Source organism: Cotesia glomerata, linkage group LG7 (genome assembly GCF_020080835.1).
Source record: "Cotesia glomerata isolate CgM1 linkage group LG7, MPM_Cglom_v2.3, whole genome shotgun sequence".
Classification (NCBI taxonomy): Eukaryota; Metazoa; Arthropoda; class Insecta; order Hymenoptera; family Braconidae; genus Cotesia; species Cotesia glomerata.
The window spans coordinates 3,962,408-3,977,878 of record NC_058164.1 but is presented as its reverse complement, the minus strand read 5'-3'; the positions used below and the strand labels follow the sequence as shown (position 1 = coordinate 3,977,878).

At 29.4% G+C, this 15,471-nt stretch overlaps 2 protein-coding genes across 27 annotated transcripts in view; one reads left to right on the top strand and one right to left on the bottom strand.

The window, feature by feature from the left end:
- The first annotated feature begins 386 nt into the window (after positions 1 to 386).
- On the top strand, positions 387 to 7,282 carry LOC123269413. The gene is made up of 3 exons (XM_044735097.1): positions 387 to 943; positions 1,170 to 1,231; positions 3,186 to 7,282. Exons 1-3 carry the CDS (start codon positions 442 to 444, stop codon positions 6,579 to 6,581), a joined length of 3,960 nt encoding a protein of 1,319 aa, XP_044591032.1. The 5' UTR covers positions 387 to 441; the 3' UTR covers positions 6,582 to 7,282.
- A 4,998-nt stretch (positions 7,283 to 12,280) lies between these two features.
- Positions 12,281 to 15,471, bottom strand: part of LOC123269376 (MAP7 domain-containing protein 2-like) — a 121,061-nt gene continuing 117,870 nt past the window's right edge. For all 26 annotated transcript variants that reach the window (XM_044735049.1, XM_044735052.1, XM_044735054.1 and 23 more), the window contains 2 exons: positions 14,307 to 14,566; positions 12,281 to 13,296 (listed from right to left, as the gene is read on the bottom strand). In XM_044735049.1, coding sequence (XP_044590984.1) covers positions 13,283 to 13,296; positions 14,307 to 14,566 — 274 coding nt within the window. In that variant the 3' untranslated portion in view covers positions 12,281 to 13,282. The remainder of the gene's footprint in view (positions 13,297 to 14,306; positions 14,567 to 15,471) is intronic.

Genomic DNA, 15,471 nt, shown 5'->3' with positions numbered 1-15,471 from the left:
TAATTATTTGTTTTTTTTGTAATAATTTTTTCAATAAAAAAAATTGTAAAAATTTTTATGACTTTAAAGTTAGCTGTCACTACAATTTTTTAATTTTATTTAACAAAAAAATTTGTTTGAAAAATTATTTTAAAAAAATTGCATTTTTTATTTTTTAAAATTTCTACAAGTCAATTTTCTTTCTAATTTTTTTGCCATAATTTATTTGTTATAAAATTCTGAAAATGATTAAATATATGCTAAATTAATTTTCATAAAATTGTTAGATGTCGGCTAACTTAATTTTCATAATTTATTTTCATAAATTTTAAATATTTGAGCATGACCTATAGGTAATTGTAGAAACCAGTAGAAACTAAACGGTGGTTATGAAAAGTAAAGGCAGCAGCAGTAGCGGGCATAGGACACACCACAGACTACAGAGTAGAGCAGCAAATCAAGATGGCATCCAAAGAGAGTACGAGTACCGTGTCAAAGGAGCAGCACGATGTCAATAGTGACTCCAAACAACACGTCAATCAGTTTATTTGCAAGAAAGTGATATTTGACAAGACAGAGCTACACGACAAATTAATAAGTGACATAACTGACAAGTGTATTAGTGATGATTTGAATGTTAATAATAACAGTGTAATAACATCGGTGTCGAGCGGGACGCCCACGGAATTAACATTGGCGTCATCAACAACTACTAGACTATTTTCTTCCCAGCGCAATGACAGTGGATTTGTAAATTCACCTCCAAGTAATTCCCAGTACAATTATCCCGATAATGCTGAAGGCCCTGCTGATCGAGATCTGTCTGGTGGGACTGTCAACATTGCCGTAATGCCTCAGTCACGGTTTGATACATCATCTCCCAACATTATGTCCGGTAATAGGAATGTTAAGGACGCAAATATATCTACGTCCCTTTCGCGTGCTAATACTACTGATTCTGATGGTAACTTTTTGTTTTTTTAATCATACTTTGCTTTACCACTAAACCTCTTTTCTACTCTAGTTAGATTTTTCTATTATATATATATATATATATATATATATATTTTATAAATAATATTCTCGAGTGTTGTTACTTGTTAGTTGGACTATGTCTGATTTATCTAACTTATTATATTATTTTGTAAAATTATAAGAGTAAGTTAATTATTTTATATTTTTTTTTATAGAGACAAATTGTGGAACTGCAAGAGAACCTGTTAAAACTCCACGAGATATTATTAATATACATGTGAGTAATTAATTAATTATTTTATTATTTTATTATTTTATAGTGTGTTCTAATACACTATTTTTTATTAAAAATCTTTATATTGTTATTTATTATGATACAAACTTTAATTCATTAAAGTTAGATTTATTAAATGCGCAGTTTTATAAATATATATATTTTTTTTTGATTAATTAATTTGTTGGAAAAGTATTAAAAATTTTCACGTTTATTTATTTCAGTATCAGAATTTTTAATAACATGAAAAAAATATTTTTATAATAATAAATTAATTAAAAATATTTAGTCATAATTTTGGATGAAATCCAATTCTTAATTTATTTGTTTTTTAATATTAAAAAAAACAAAAGTTTACATTTTTATTATTATAAATCTTTTATTATTAAGATAAAATAAATACAAATAATAATAATAACCAGCAATCTTGCAGTCACTACGTGACTGCAGTAACTTGTGAATTATAAGAAATTAGAATTTTAATTTAGTAAATAATGACTTTAATTAAATTGCACTGTACTTTCTTAAATATTGACGTTTTTAAAGATATAAGTTCATTGCGATGTTATACTCTTCAAGAGCTTTCATTTGAGTACCCACATGTATTTTCATATATTTTTCATATATACATATATATAATATATATAAAATATATAAATATATGAAAAATTGATGTGGGTACTCAAATGAAAGGTCTCGATGAGTGTAATATCGAGATGAGCTTATATTTTTTAAAATATCATTAGTTGACAAGATAGCAATGTCAGTTCTTAATTATTGATATTTTTAAAGATATAAGCTCATCCCGATGTTACACTCATCAAGAGCTTTCATTTGAGTACCCACATGAATTTTGATATATTTTTCATATATATATATAATATAAAATATATGAAAAATTAATGTGGGTACTCAAATAAAAGGTCTCGATGAGTGTAATATCGAGATGAGCTTATATTTTTAAAAATATCATTAGTTGACAAGATAGCAATGTCAGTTCTTAATTATTGACATTTTTAAAGATATAAGCTCATTCTGATGTTACACACATCGAGACCTTTCATTTGAGTATCCACATGGCATTTTTTATATATTTTATATATATGGTATTTGTGAAATATATAAATATATAAAATAAATGAAAAATTGATGTGGGTACTCAAATGAAAGGTCTCGATGAGTGTAATGTCGAGATGAGCTTATATCTTTAAAAATGTCAATGTTTCACAAGATATTTGTTAAAAGGCCCTGTACTTTCTTATATATTGACGTTTTTTAAGATATAAGCTCATCCCGATGTTACACTCTTTAAGAGCTTTCATTTGAGTACCCACATTAATTTTTCATATATTTATATATATATTATATGTTTGTATATATGAAAAATATATCAAAATGCATGCGGGTACTCAATTGAAGGGTCTCAGTGAGTGTAACATCAGGATGAACTTATATCTTTAAAAATGTCAATAATTCACAAGATACAAAGTAATTTCTTAATTATGTATCTAAAGATAGAGTACATTTTCGAATGCAGCCTACTTATCATAATAAATTAACTATCGATGAAAATGAAATAAAACCTTGAAAAGTCACAAATTCAATACCTTTGCAATGACACTAAATTTCACTAAAAAAACCGAGTTTATCATCTGAATATTCTGGAAACAAATTTTTTTTAATATAGATAATCAATTAGTATTTAAAATACATTTAAATCATTTCTAGACTCTGTACAATTTATTTTCAAATTCTCAGAAATTTATAAAATATAATTTGATATTTTAATCTAATGCTATCAATTTATAAGAGAAAAAAAATATTTTTTACAATATTTAAAAAAATTTTTTAAATCTTAAAAAATCCCCGAAAATCAAAATTTACCTTTTTCTTTTTCTTCAACAAACTTGATAATATCTAACCACAAAAATCTAAATCACACATTGCATAATTCCAGGTGGATACAACATTCACCGAACCAATGGCAGAAACAAGCCTCCCTAGCAAGCTTCCCACCTGCAAGCCCGGCGAAAAAGACTGTGGAAACGTGTCGAGCAAAACTCCCCAGCTCGGAGAGAGTCCTCACAGCAGCGGCAACAACATCCTAACCAGCCCGCGAAGCCCCGACTACCCGCCACGAGTACCCGCCAACCCCCTAAGCCCAGACACAACTTTCACATCAACCGAGAACTCAGTCCCCCGAACAGTCACAATGGAAGCCAAGTACTTGACAAGTTCTCCGGAAAACCCCGAAAACCCTTCCCTAAAATCTGAGCTTCCTAAAACCGACTCAAGTCCACCAATTCCTCCGAAGCTCGAGATAAAAACCGAGCCACCGGACCTCACTCCAAGAAACATCGACGAAAAACCATTAATAACCCTGGACCAATCTCAAATAAAGCTAACTTCCTGCGAGTCTCGTCCACCCGTGTCTTCATCACCGACCTCCACAACGACCCTCACCCACCAGTCCCACCCCGAAAAATCCTCCAGCGAGAAACGCAGCCGTAGTTCCGACAGACATCGCTGCTCCCGTTGCTACAAACGTAGCAAAATAAAACGAGCCAGCATCGGAGTTCAATGCCGTCGCGATCGCAACGCGACTCCTCTCCAACTCCAGCGCAAAGATTCAGAATTCACTCACCCAGCCAACGTGAACCTTCGCCTGCATCTCGAGACAAAAAGCTGCAAATTACTGCAGCAGATAACCGGAATCGCACCGATTAAATACAATGAAGAATTAGAAGGTCTAAAGTACCGAAAATTCATTCACATAGAACCTTACCCCAACGGAGGCGCTACAGTCGTCCACATGTACCAAGACGAGATCGACGGATTGTCAAAGGAGCAAATGGACGAACTGACCCAAGAGTTCTTCAAAGTAGTCTTCGGAGAAGACGAAAACGGGAATGCGCATCACGTTATGGGAATAGTTCACAATTCCGCAGCGTATTTACCGGACTTACTAGACCACATGGCTTACAATTACCCGACACTTACCGTAAAAAACGGAGTTTTGGGTCGCAACAGCGACATTGAGACCACGACTATGTTACAGTACAAAGAGCACGTGTACAAAGCTTACAATAATGGAACCGTACGGTACGGACCGCTGCACCAGATCAGTCTTGTCGGGACTGTCCATGAGGAAGTCGGCGGATATTTTCCCGACCTGCTCCGAAGATTGGAGGAGAATCCCTTTTTAAGACTGACCATGCCCTGGGGCGCGATGTCGGTGGTAAAAATGGAGACTCCTCAAGAATCTAATGACGGACCTATTTTGTGGATCCGTCCGGGCGAGCAGCTGGTCCCTACTGCGGATATAAACAAGAGTCCGTGTAAAAGACGCAGAACGGGAATTAACGAATTGAGGAATCTCCAATATTTACCGAGATTGAGCGAAGCTAGGGAGTACATGTTCGAAGACCGGACTCGCGCTCACGCGGACCATGTAGGCCATGGGCTTGACCGGATGACCACCGCTGCGGTGGGAGTTCTTAAGGCTATCCACGGTGGCCAGCCCTCTGAGTACAACAGAATAACTAAGGACGTGGTCGCGTTTTACGCTGGAGACTTTCCGGAGCTGGTTGAGCAATTGCAGCTTGATTTGCACGAGCCGCCGATCTCGCAGTGTGTCCAGTGGATTGAAGACGCTAAATTGAACCAATTGAGGCGACAGGGAATTCGTTATGCTCGGATTAATTTGTACGACAATGATATTTATTTTTTACCCCGGAATATTATTCATCAATTTCGAACTGTCTCCGCGGTGTCTAGTATCGCTTGGCATGTTAGGTTAAAACAGTATTACCCTGATGCGGGGGGTAATTCTAGTGTGAGACACAATCGCTTGATTCCGGAGAACAGTAGTCAGTTTAAGGAGAAAGATTTGGTGGATGAGCAGAAGGAGAATGCTGATAGGCAACACATGGCTGAGAAAAAGGCTAAAGAGCGGGCTGCTGAGTATCAGGGGAATCTTAAGAAGTCTGATCAGCATGGCAGGAAGAGGAATAAGAGTCGCGAGAGGCGCAGTGGGGATTGCAAGAGAAAGGAACGGAGAAATTCGACTAGTAAGTTGGAGAAGGTGGGAGGCAATGGGGGGGATGTTAATATTTCTGGGGAGAGAAAGAGGAAGTCTACTGATGATGATAGGAGGTCTAAGAAGCATGATGATAGGCATCGCAGGAGGTCGCTTAGTAAGTCCAGGAGGCGGAGTAGGTCTAGTGAGGAGGAGAAGAAGAAGAAGAAGAAGGAAGAGAGGAATTCTGGGGGTGAGGTTAAAGCTTGCTTGGAGGTTAAAGAAGCGGAGGGGAAAGAAAGAGAGGTTAAAGAGGGAGATAGAGAGGTTGAGGGTGATGAAATTCTTCAGAAAAGGTGTGAGGATGGAGGTGTGAGGCTTGATGAGGATGTTAAAGTAGCGAGACGCTCCGCGGGGAAAGAATATGCGACTGATGTTGTTGATGAAGCTTTGGAGATTGCTGTTTATAAATCTAAGACTGATGTTGAAGAAGTTTGCCAGTCTTTGAGGGACGGAGTCGCGGAGGCTTCTAAGGAAGTTGCGGAGAGGATTAAGAAGGAGTGTGCTGAGTTGGCGATAAAGGAGTGTGAGGATAAGGAGGAGAAGGAGAAGATTGACGAGTTGGAGAGGTTGCTGGTTGATGAAACTATGAAGGCGTTTACTTCTGAGAGGGAGTGTGCGACGGAAAATGCGCTTAAAGCGCTGATTGAGATGGCTGAGGAGGAGGCAAAAGAAAGGAATCGGGAAGCCGAGCCTAAAGGGACTGGAGAGACTGGAGGGACTGGAGGAGTTAAAAAGGTTGAGGAGAAAATGGAGGTTAATCTTGAGTGGAGAAACACAAGGCCGGAGAAACACAGGTCTAAAGAAAGCTCCAGGAAGTATGATAGGGACTCCAGAGATCGGCATAGAGAGAAAGATAGGGATAAAGAGAGGAAGAGTAAGTCTACGAGTAAGTCTCATACTTCTTCGTCTTCGTCGCCTTCTTCCTCCTCCAGCTCCTCGGTGACTAAGTCCAAGGACGGGTCCAGGAGTTCTAAGGATAAGAAGCGAGAGTCTCATAGGCATGAGAAAGATTATCATAGGAAGAGCTCGCATAGAAGTTCTCAGTCGAGTTCCAGCCATAAGAGGAAACAGAGCTCTAGGGAAGGGTGTAAGGAGTCTAAGAGGATTTGCACTGAGGTTAGCCAGGCTAGTGGGAGTGGTGGGAGTGGGAGTGGGAGTGCTAGTGCGAGTGGGAATTTAAGTACCGCTAGTTTGATGTCTTCGGTTAATTTGTCTTCGGGAAAAGAAGAAGCTCCGAGTGCTAGTAGTAATGGTAGTTTTAATGCTACGTGAATTTTTAAGTTTTGGGGGATTGTTTTTAATTATTTTGAACGATCAAAGTTTATTCTGACAAATTTCAATTGTGTGGTTATTGTTGAACAATATAAAACACTATTGTGATGATAATTAATAACAATTAAAAATTGTTATTTCGCGTTACTAATGCTAAAAGGGTGTATAAAAAATTTTTTTTTCACTCAAACCTAAAATTGTTTATAACAATTAGATCTGTAAGAAAAGTGAATCAAAAAATTTTTGTATGCGCTCTTTTGGCTTTAAGACAAAAGAATTCTAAAGCCAAAAGGGCGTATTATTTTTTTTAATCATAATTAATTATTAGCCTTAAAAAAAAATTATAATACTGGTAGAAATAATGACTTTTATACTCATTTTATTTGAAGAGAATATGTATTTAATTAGAGAAGAAAATAAAATATCAATTTAGCGAGGCACTACTCCGATGCCGTCTCCATTATTATCTTTTGCTTCTGAAAGTAAAAAATAATAAATATATATTGCTTGTAAAGCTAAACTTTGAAAAAATACTTTAATCTTAAAACAAATTCATCAGTTGTTACCATCATCAAAGCACAGATTTTTTTAATATCGATAGTATTTTATAATTTGTACTATTAAACATAACTCATTACACTTTCTCAGTGGAGACATGATTATTGGGTCAATATATTGATAGAAGGATTTCTTAGTATTTAAGAAGATTTCTTTGTATTTAAGAAATCATTTCCTTAGTATTTAAATACTAAGAAATATTTTTTAAATACTAAGAAATCATGTTAAACAAATGATTTCTTAAAAACAAAGAAATATTTTTAAATGCTAAGAAATCCTTCTATTCTTCTATAGAAATGAAAATTTTTTAATTGAACCAAATACATTTTTCTTCAAATAGAATGTTACTATTACAGTAGAACCTCTATAACTCGAACTCCAAGGGAGAGGCGAAAAAATTCGAGTTATAGAGGGTTTCAAGTTAGGCAGTAACTGGTTTCATCAAACTGTTTCGCAACATCCTTGTTTTTTTTGACTAATCTTCACTGCTTCACTGCTTCACTGTTCAGTACTTTTATTAAGAAAATTTTCTTGATACAAGAATTAATGCTTTTGAAAATTTGTTAAATTGATTGAAATAATTTTTACTTAATTTAAATAAAGCTATTCTCTTGTTTATATATTATTCAAGGATCAATATTGAGACTCCTCTTCAGAAATTAATAATTAATAATGATAATAGAATATTTAGTCGTCATCGAATTTCTTGAACCAAGAAATTGTTAATTGAGTAGAAGTATTTTACAATCGCCAACAGAAAACCTGACGTCAACTATAAATTCTATTACCATTTCGTAGAACTGGTCATCCTGATAAGATACTTACATACGGTAGTAATTTTAAATTCGAGATAAAGAGGTCCAAGTGTATGTATTCGAGTTAAGAAGGTTTTACATTTTTCCTTTCTCTCGCCCTCTATTGGACAAACGAAAGTATCTCTATCATACTTGTACAACAAATGGAATCTTAAAACGCATTTTATGCATAAATAAATGAAAATTTTCCAAAAAAGCGCTTCGCTCTTCGATAGATAATTTAATTATCTATCGAAGAGCGAAGCGTTTTTTTTTCGAAATTTTATCACATACATGAGAAAAACACGTTTGAAAATCAACTATAAACCGCTCTTAAGGAGGATAAAAATGTACAGAAATTCCTTGCAGAGACTCACTAATTATTTCGACTTATAGAGGGTAAAAATTTCGAGTAACGGAGGTTTTACGGTTTGAAGGGAAGGGGATGAAACATTTCTTCAAGTTGCAGAGGTTTTCGACTTATCGAGGTTCTACTGTATTTTGGTTTTTTTTTTAATTCAAATTCATATTCTTTTTAAATAAAATGAGTTGAAAAGTCATTATTTTTACCGGTATTATAACTTTTTTTTTTTAAGGCTACTAATTAATTATGATTAAAAAAAAATGATACGCCCTTTTGGCTTCAGAATTTTTTTGTCTTAGAGTCAAAAGAGCGTATACAAAAAAAAAAAATTTTTTTTCACTTTTTTTACAGATCTAAATATTATAAACATTTTTAAATTGATAGGAGGAAAAAAATTTTTGTTATACGCCCTTTTGGCATTAGTAACGTGATTTACTAGATTAAGTTATCATTGAAAAGTATTGATTGGAAATAAATTTATTTTATTAATATTATTATTTTAATGATAAATATATTATTGAAATTAATATTTTTGGTTTGTAAATATTTGAATTATTGGTGTGATTAATATTTTTCTTATATATTTAATATTTATTTGATGTATTTAGTAGAAAGTCATAAATTGTTTATTTTCATAATATTAATATTTTGAGGCTTTATTATTATTATTATTATTATTAATCTTGAGTTAAAGTTTACTGTGGGATTTAATTTATATATTATAATTATTATTATTTTATTTTATTTTATAAGCTTATTAATTAATTTGAATAATTAAAAATCAAAAATTTCAATTAAATAAAATTATAATATCAAAATTTAATAATTAGTTGAAATAAAAATAAACGATCAATGAAAAAAAAAATTATCTGAGAGAAAAATATATCAAAGTACGAGTACACGCACCAATAAACTAAACTTTATAATTAAAAAAAAAAAAAAAAAAAAAAAAATAAAAAAAAAAAAAAGTAATAATTAATAAAAAATGAAATAACTCATGATTTTATTTAGATATAAATATGAGAGTTGTTATTAATGTTTACTTATTTGAAAATTAATTTAGAAGTTTAGAGTGAATTTATTATTGTACTGTAGATAGTATATATAAGATATATTTGCACATGTAATACACTCAATAATAATTGTAATAATTATAAGGTAAATAACAATGAGAAAAAGCGGAAGTAAAGTTTGAAAAAAAAAAAAAAATTAATTATCAATTGGAATTGAATTAGCTTGTATATTTTGTAAATATAATTATAGACTATGATGTTGAGTACCCGGATAAAAAAAAATATATATACATATATATATATTGATTAAAATAAAAAATATATATTGAAAAGTAGACAGAACTTGGATACTGAAATAAAAAGAGATATATTATTGAAAATAAGCGCACCGACGCTACATCTTGCTTAATTATTTTTCATTTAACATTTATTACTTAACTTTAATTAGTTTGTTGGTTTTATTTCAAATAGAAAGTATGATAGTATAAATACTATTTAAAAATACAATAATACAAAACGTTTAAGTGAACGTGGATCTACGTGTTGTGTTATGACAATTAAAATTGTAATAATTGATAATTATAAGATTATAGAGATTGTAAGTAGTTTTACATATTGTACTCTTTCAACACCATATTTAGATGACACGCATTCCACCATCTAAGTTTTTAATAAAACAAATAAAAATATAAATTACTTTATCATATATTTTTTGTATTTATTTCACCTAAACCTTTTATGTGATAAGAATTATTTTAAGAATAATTAGCTAAGAAAAAAAAAATTTTTTTAAATACTGCTTTTTTTTTTTGCACAGCGTTTTTTTCGAAATTTTCATTTATTTGAGAAGAATTCATGAATTTGCAATAATTTTGCTGCTTATAGAATGAAGAAACTTTGCACTTAAGTCGGATTGAGACTCTTGATAGGTAAAAATCGAAAAATTGAGAAAAGTTTTTAAAGGAAGTTGATCTTATTATCATTTTCTTATGTAAAAAAATATTGAAGTAGCAAATAATTCAATTAATTAAAAACTAGCAGCCTTGCAGTCACTATGTGACTGCCGTGACGTGGAAACTACAAATAAATAAAATTTTGCTTTTTTAAATAATTACTTTTGTTAAATTGCACTGTACTTTTTTAATTATTGACGTTTTTAAAGATATAAGCTCATCTCGATGTTACACTCGTCAAGAGCTTTCATTTGAGTACCTACATGCATTTTTATATATTTTTCATTTATATATATACATAATATATATAAATATATGAAAAATTGATGTGGGTACTCAAATGAAAGCTCTTGATGAGTGTAATGTCGGGATGAGCTTATATCTTCAAAAATGTCAATATTTCACAAGATATTTGTTAAATTGTGCTGTACTTTCGTAACTATTGACGTTTTTTAAGATATAAGCTCATCCCGATGTTACACTCATCAAGAGCTTTCATTTGAGTACCCACATGCATTTTTGATATATTTTTCATATATACATATATATAATATATATAAATATATGAAAAATTGATGTGGGTACTCAAATGAAAGCTCTTGATGAGTGTAATGTCGGGATGAGCTTATATCTTCAAAAATGTCAATATTTCACAAGATATTTGTTAAATTGTGCTGTACTTTCGTAACTATTGACGTTTTTTAAGATATAAGCTCATCCCGATGTTACACTCATCAAGAGCTTTCATTTGAGTACCCATATGCATTTTTGATATATTTTTTATATATACATATATATAATATATATAAATATATGAAAAATTGATGTGGGTACTCAAATGAAAGCTCTTGATGAGTGTAACATCGGGATGAGCTTATATCTTTAAAAATGTCAATAGTTCACGAGACAAAAGGTCATTTCTTAATGAACTTTCCCAACGATACCAAATTTAATCATAAAAACCCATTTTATCATATAAATACACTGACCACAAAATTTTGCTTATTCCCTTAATAATATAGATTAATATTTAAAAAAAGTAACTTACCTATTAAATTTGCCGCAGTTAATTAATTTTTTACCTATTTTTGATCCATTAAATACTCTTAAAAAAATTCCAAAATAACAAGATAGAATTGTAATTGAACCTCGATTTTTATTAGTTAAATTATTACAGTTTATGATTTATAAAATACAAAAAAAACCAACAGTATGCATTTTATCAGTATAATTGTCAATCACAATGAAATTTAGAAAAAAAAAAACTAAATATACCTATCCTTATTATATTAATCATATTCCTTTAATAAAATCACTTGGATTTCTATTTGAAATTAATTTACAAAATCAATATTTATTTTATCTATTATTTAGTAATTATTACATAGATGAAATACATTATAAACATTAGATTTCAATTATACTTAATATTTGTTTTTGTTTTATAAAAAGTTTACATAAATGTTTCTCCCGTACAATTAATAAATAAACTAATACACAACATATTATAATTATCGTAATCATTATTATTGTTAATATTAATTATAATAATATAATATTATAATATAATAATATTAATAATAAAAATTACAATTAATAATAAATATCCGCTGATTAAATTCTTCTAAATAATTAGCGTGAGGTCATATAATATAATTAGGCCATTATCTATGCAATTTATATTCTTAAAAAAAAAAAAAAAAAATTGTATGGACGACAAAGAAAAATAATAACTGATCATGCAAAAAAAAAAACTAGCAATTAAAGAGCAAATTCATGCCACTATTATAATATCCAAATAATTTATTTAAACTTAATTGGAAAAAAAAAATCTAATACCTAATAATTATTACTTGTTATTATAATTAGTATTGAAATCATCAGACAGAGTCAAATGACTATATAATTATTTTCCGTAAATTATCATGAAAAAAGGTTTAAGATCACTTGACTAGTGAGCGCAGGCCCTAAATACGTACGGAAGAAATAATTATTAGTTTTTTTTTATTTTTTTAGCTTTTATAGAACATCTCTATAAGTTTTTATTTAAACTTTAAATGGACACAATATAAGTCGCTAGACATTACTTCCACATTTAATATCTAAACAATTTTTTTTTTAATGATAAATTTATTTTATTATTATTATTATATCTGATACAATGAAAGTCACGATTAATTGTGCAATGTTGTGTGAAATTATTTGGCTAACAATTTTTTTTTTTTTTTCTTCAATTATTTCAAACAAGCTTTGACAAAAATGAATAATTATAATGACAAACAATTAGATAATTAATAAACCTGAAATAACATTTATTTTTATACACTAAAGTACAGATTTGTTTACTGATAATTTTTAGTTATTAATATCTAAATATATATTTTAATAATTTTTATTTTTATTATTATATAAATAGGCGTATTTTTTCGAAATTAAAAAAATAGGAACAAACAAATAAATTTATCTAGTTAGTGTGTCATTAAGCATACAATAATATAACGAGTTGTTGTTTTTTTTTTTTCAAACTATTTTGCCACTTATACAATAATTAATAATTAATAATTATAATATTTGTTTTAATTAACGTTAAATATTATTTTACATATCTTCAATACCATTAAATATATATTTTAATCGCATGATCGTGTTATTGTAATAGTAATTCAATTTTAGTTAAATATTCCAGGAGGGCAACTGCTTGCAAGGCTTCATTCGTAGTATTTTTATTATTATTTTTCATTTTTCTTCGTCTGGACCCCGTCAAACTGGCTAAAATTCTATCATTTATTTACATCTATATTTTATTCACTCTCTTTTTCTATTAATATTAGTTGTTATTTATCATTTATTATTTATTAGTATCTTCATTTGCTCTGTCACTCTGCAAGAGTCTTATAATAGTCTTCCGTTCTTTCTTCTTTGTTTTTTTTATTCTTCTTTCACCTTTATTTAGTTAATACCTAACGCTTGCTTTGTAGCAAGCTGGCAATTTTACTTTTTAATTGATCTTAGACTTGTTTTAGGAGAGAAGATCTGTAACAGAAAATTCATTTTTTTTTATGTAAATATTTCAATTTTTGAATTAATTAGTTACTAGCAACCTTGCAGTCACTATATGACTGCCGTGACTTGTGATAAATAAATAAATAAAATTTTGCTTAATTAAATAATGACTTTTGTTAAATTATACTGTACTTTCTTAAATGTTGACATTTTTTAAGATATAAGCTCATCCTGATGTTACACTCGTCAAGAGCTTTCATTTGAGTACCCACATACATTTTTGATATATTTTTCATATATACATATATGTAATATATATATAAATATATAAAATATATGAAAAATTGATGTGGGTACTCAAATGAAAGGTCTTAATGGGTGTAATGTCGGGATGGGCTTATATCTTTAAAAATGTCAATAGTTCACAAAATACAAGGTCATTTCTTAATAATGACATTTTCAAAGATATAAGCTCATCCCGATGTTATACTCATCAAGAGCTTTCATTTGAGTACCCACATGCATTTTCATATATTTTTCATATATACATATAAATAATATATATATAAATATATGAAAAATTGATGTGGGTACTCAAATGAAAGGTCTCGATGAGTGTAACATCGGGATGAGCTTATATCTTTAAAAATGACAATAGTTCACAAGTTACAAGGTCATTTCTTAATTATTGACATTCTTTAAGATATAAGCTCATCCCGATGTTATACTCATCAAGAGCTTTCATTTGAGTACCCACATGCATTTTTTATATATTTTTCATATTTACATATATATGATATATATAAATATACAAAGTATATGAAAAATTGATGTAGGTACTCATATGAAAGGTCTCGATGAGTGCAATGTCGGGGTGAGTTGATATCTTAAAAAATGTCAATAGTTCACAAGATACAAGCTCATTTCTTGATTATGTAAAATAATATATTTTTTTTTTATTTAAATTATTTTGATAAATTTTTTTTTTTTTAATTAATTTAAATCTAAATTTAAAATAAAAAAAAAAATAATAAAATTACCTGGTAGTTGATTATCCTGGGTCTTATTATTGGTGAAAGCATCTGAGAACGGATTGGTATTGGCATTATTAGGAGACACAGGCATAAATGGATTGACGACCATCGGCGTGAATGGCATTGCCGTTGGGTTCAAATTAGAATTGAGTGTGTCTTCATTTGAAATATTTGAAGTTAAATCAAATATTGTTCCGGCACTGTTATTACTCAGAGTATCAAACTCTGATAAGTCTAATAGGTTGTTCGTGACGTTGTTCTGCTTTCTATAATAAAAATAGTTACCAAAAAATAGTAATAGTAATAATTATATTCACAACAACAAAACTTCACTATGTACAGCCTTTTGCAATACTTACTAATTCTAATTTCATTTTACTTTTATTTGTTATTTTACCTTTTCTATCGTTAGAAAATTTGCCAGACATTAATCGTCAAATGTGTACACGGCAAAAGTAGACAGAAGTTGACAAAATTATAAAAAGATAACTATTGTTCCAGTTAATGACCAATAGTCCCAATTTATTAATTAAAATGTTTCTATTCTACGGCTGTACAATTTGGTTTGTTAACTTAAATTAGGATTTCCTTCTTATTACATAGCTTTTATAATTAATACCTGAAAAATTACTTTTTCAATCTAAAAATTAATAATAATATTTTTATTTAATTAAAAATAATATTGACTATTTTAATTGTTTAAATTGTACAGCTTTAACCAAAACCAATTTTAGTAATTAATTATTAATAAAAAAAAAATCTTATTTACAAATAATTAAAATTACAATCTAAAAATACAGAGAATATATTACAGTAGGTATAAATTTTGTGATAGTAAAAATAATAAACACCTGACAATTTCTTTTTTCGTATAAAAATAATTTACAAGCTACAAAAAATTTATTAATTTATTAAATTGATAAGTATTTAGGCTGTATTTGAAAATATTCTATACCTAGAACACATTATTAAGAAATGACCTTATATCTTGTGAACTATTGACATTTTTAAAGATATAAGCTCATCTTGGTGTTACACTCATTAAGAGCTTTCATTTGAGTACCCACATGCATTTTTGATATATTTATCATATATACATATATATATATATAACATATATAAATATATAAAATATATGAAAAATTGATGTGGGTACTCAAATGAAAGCTCT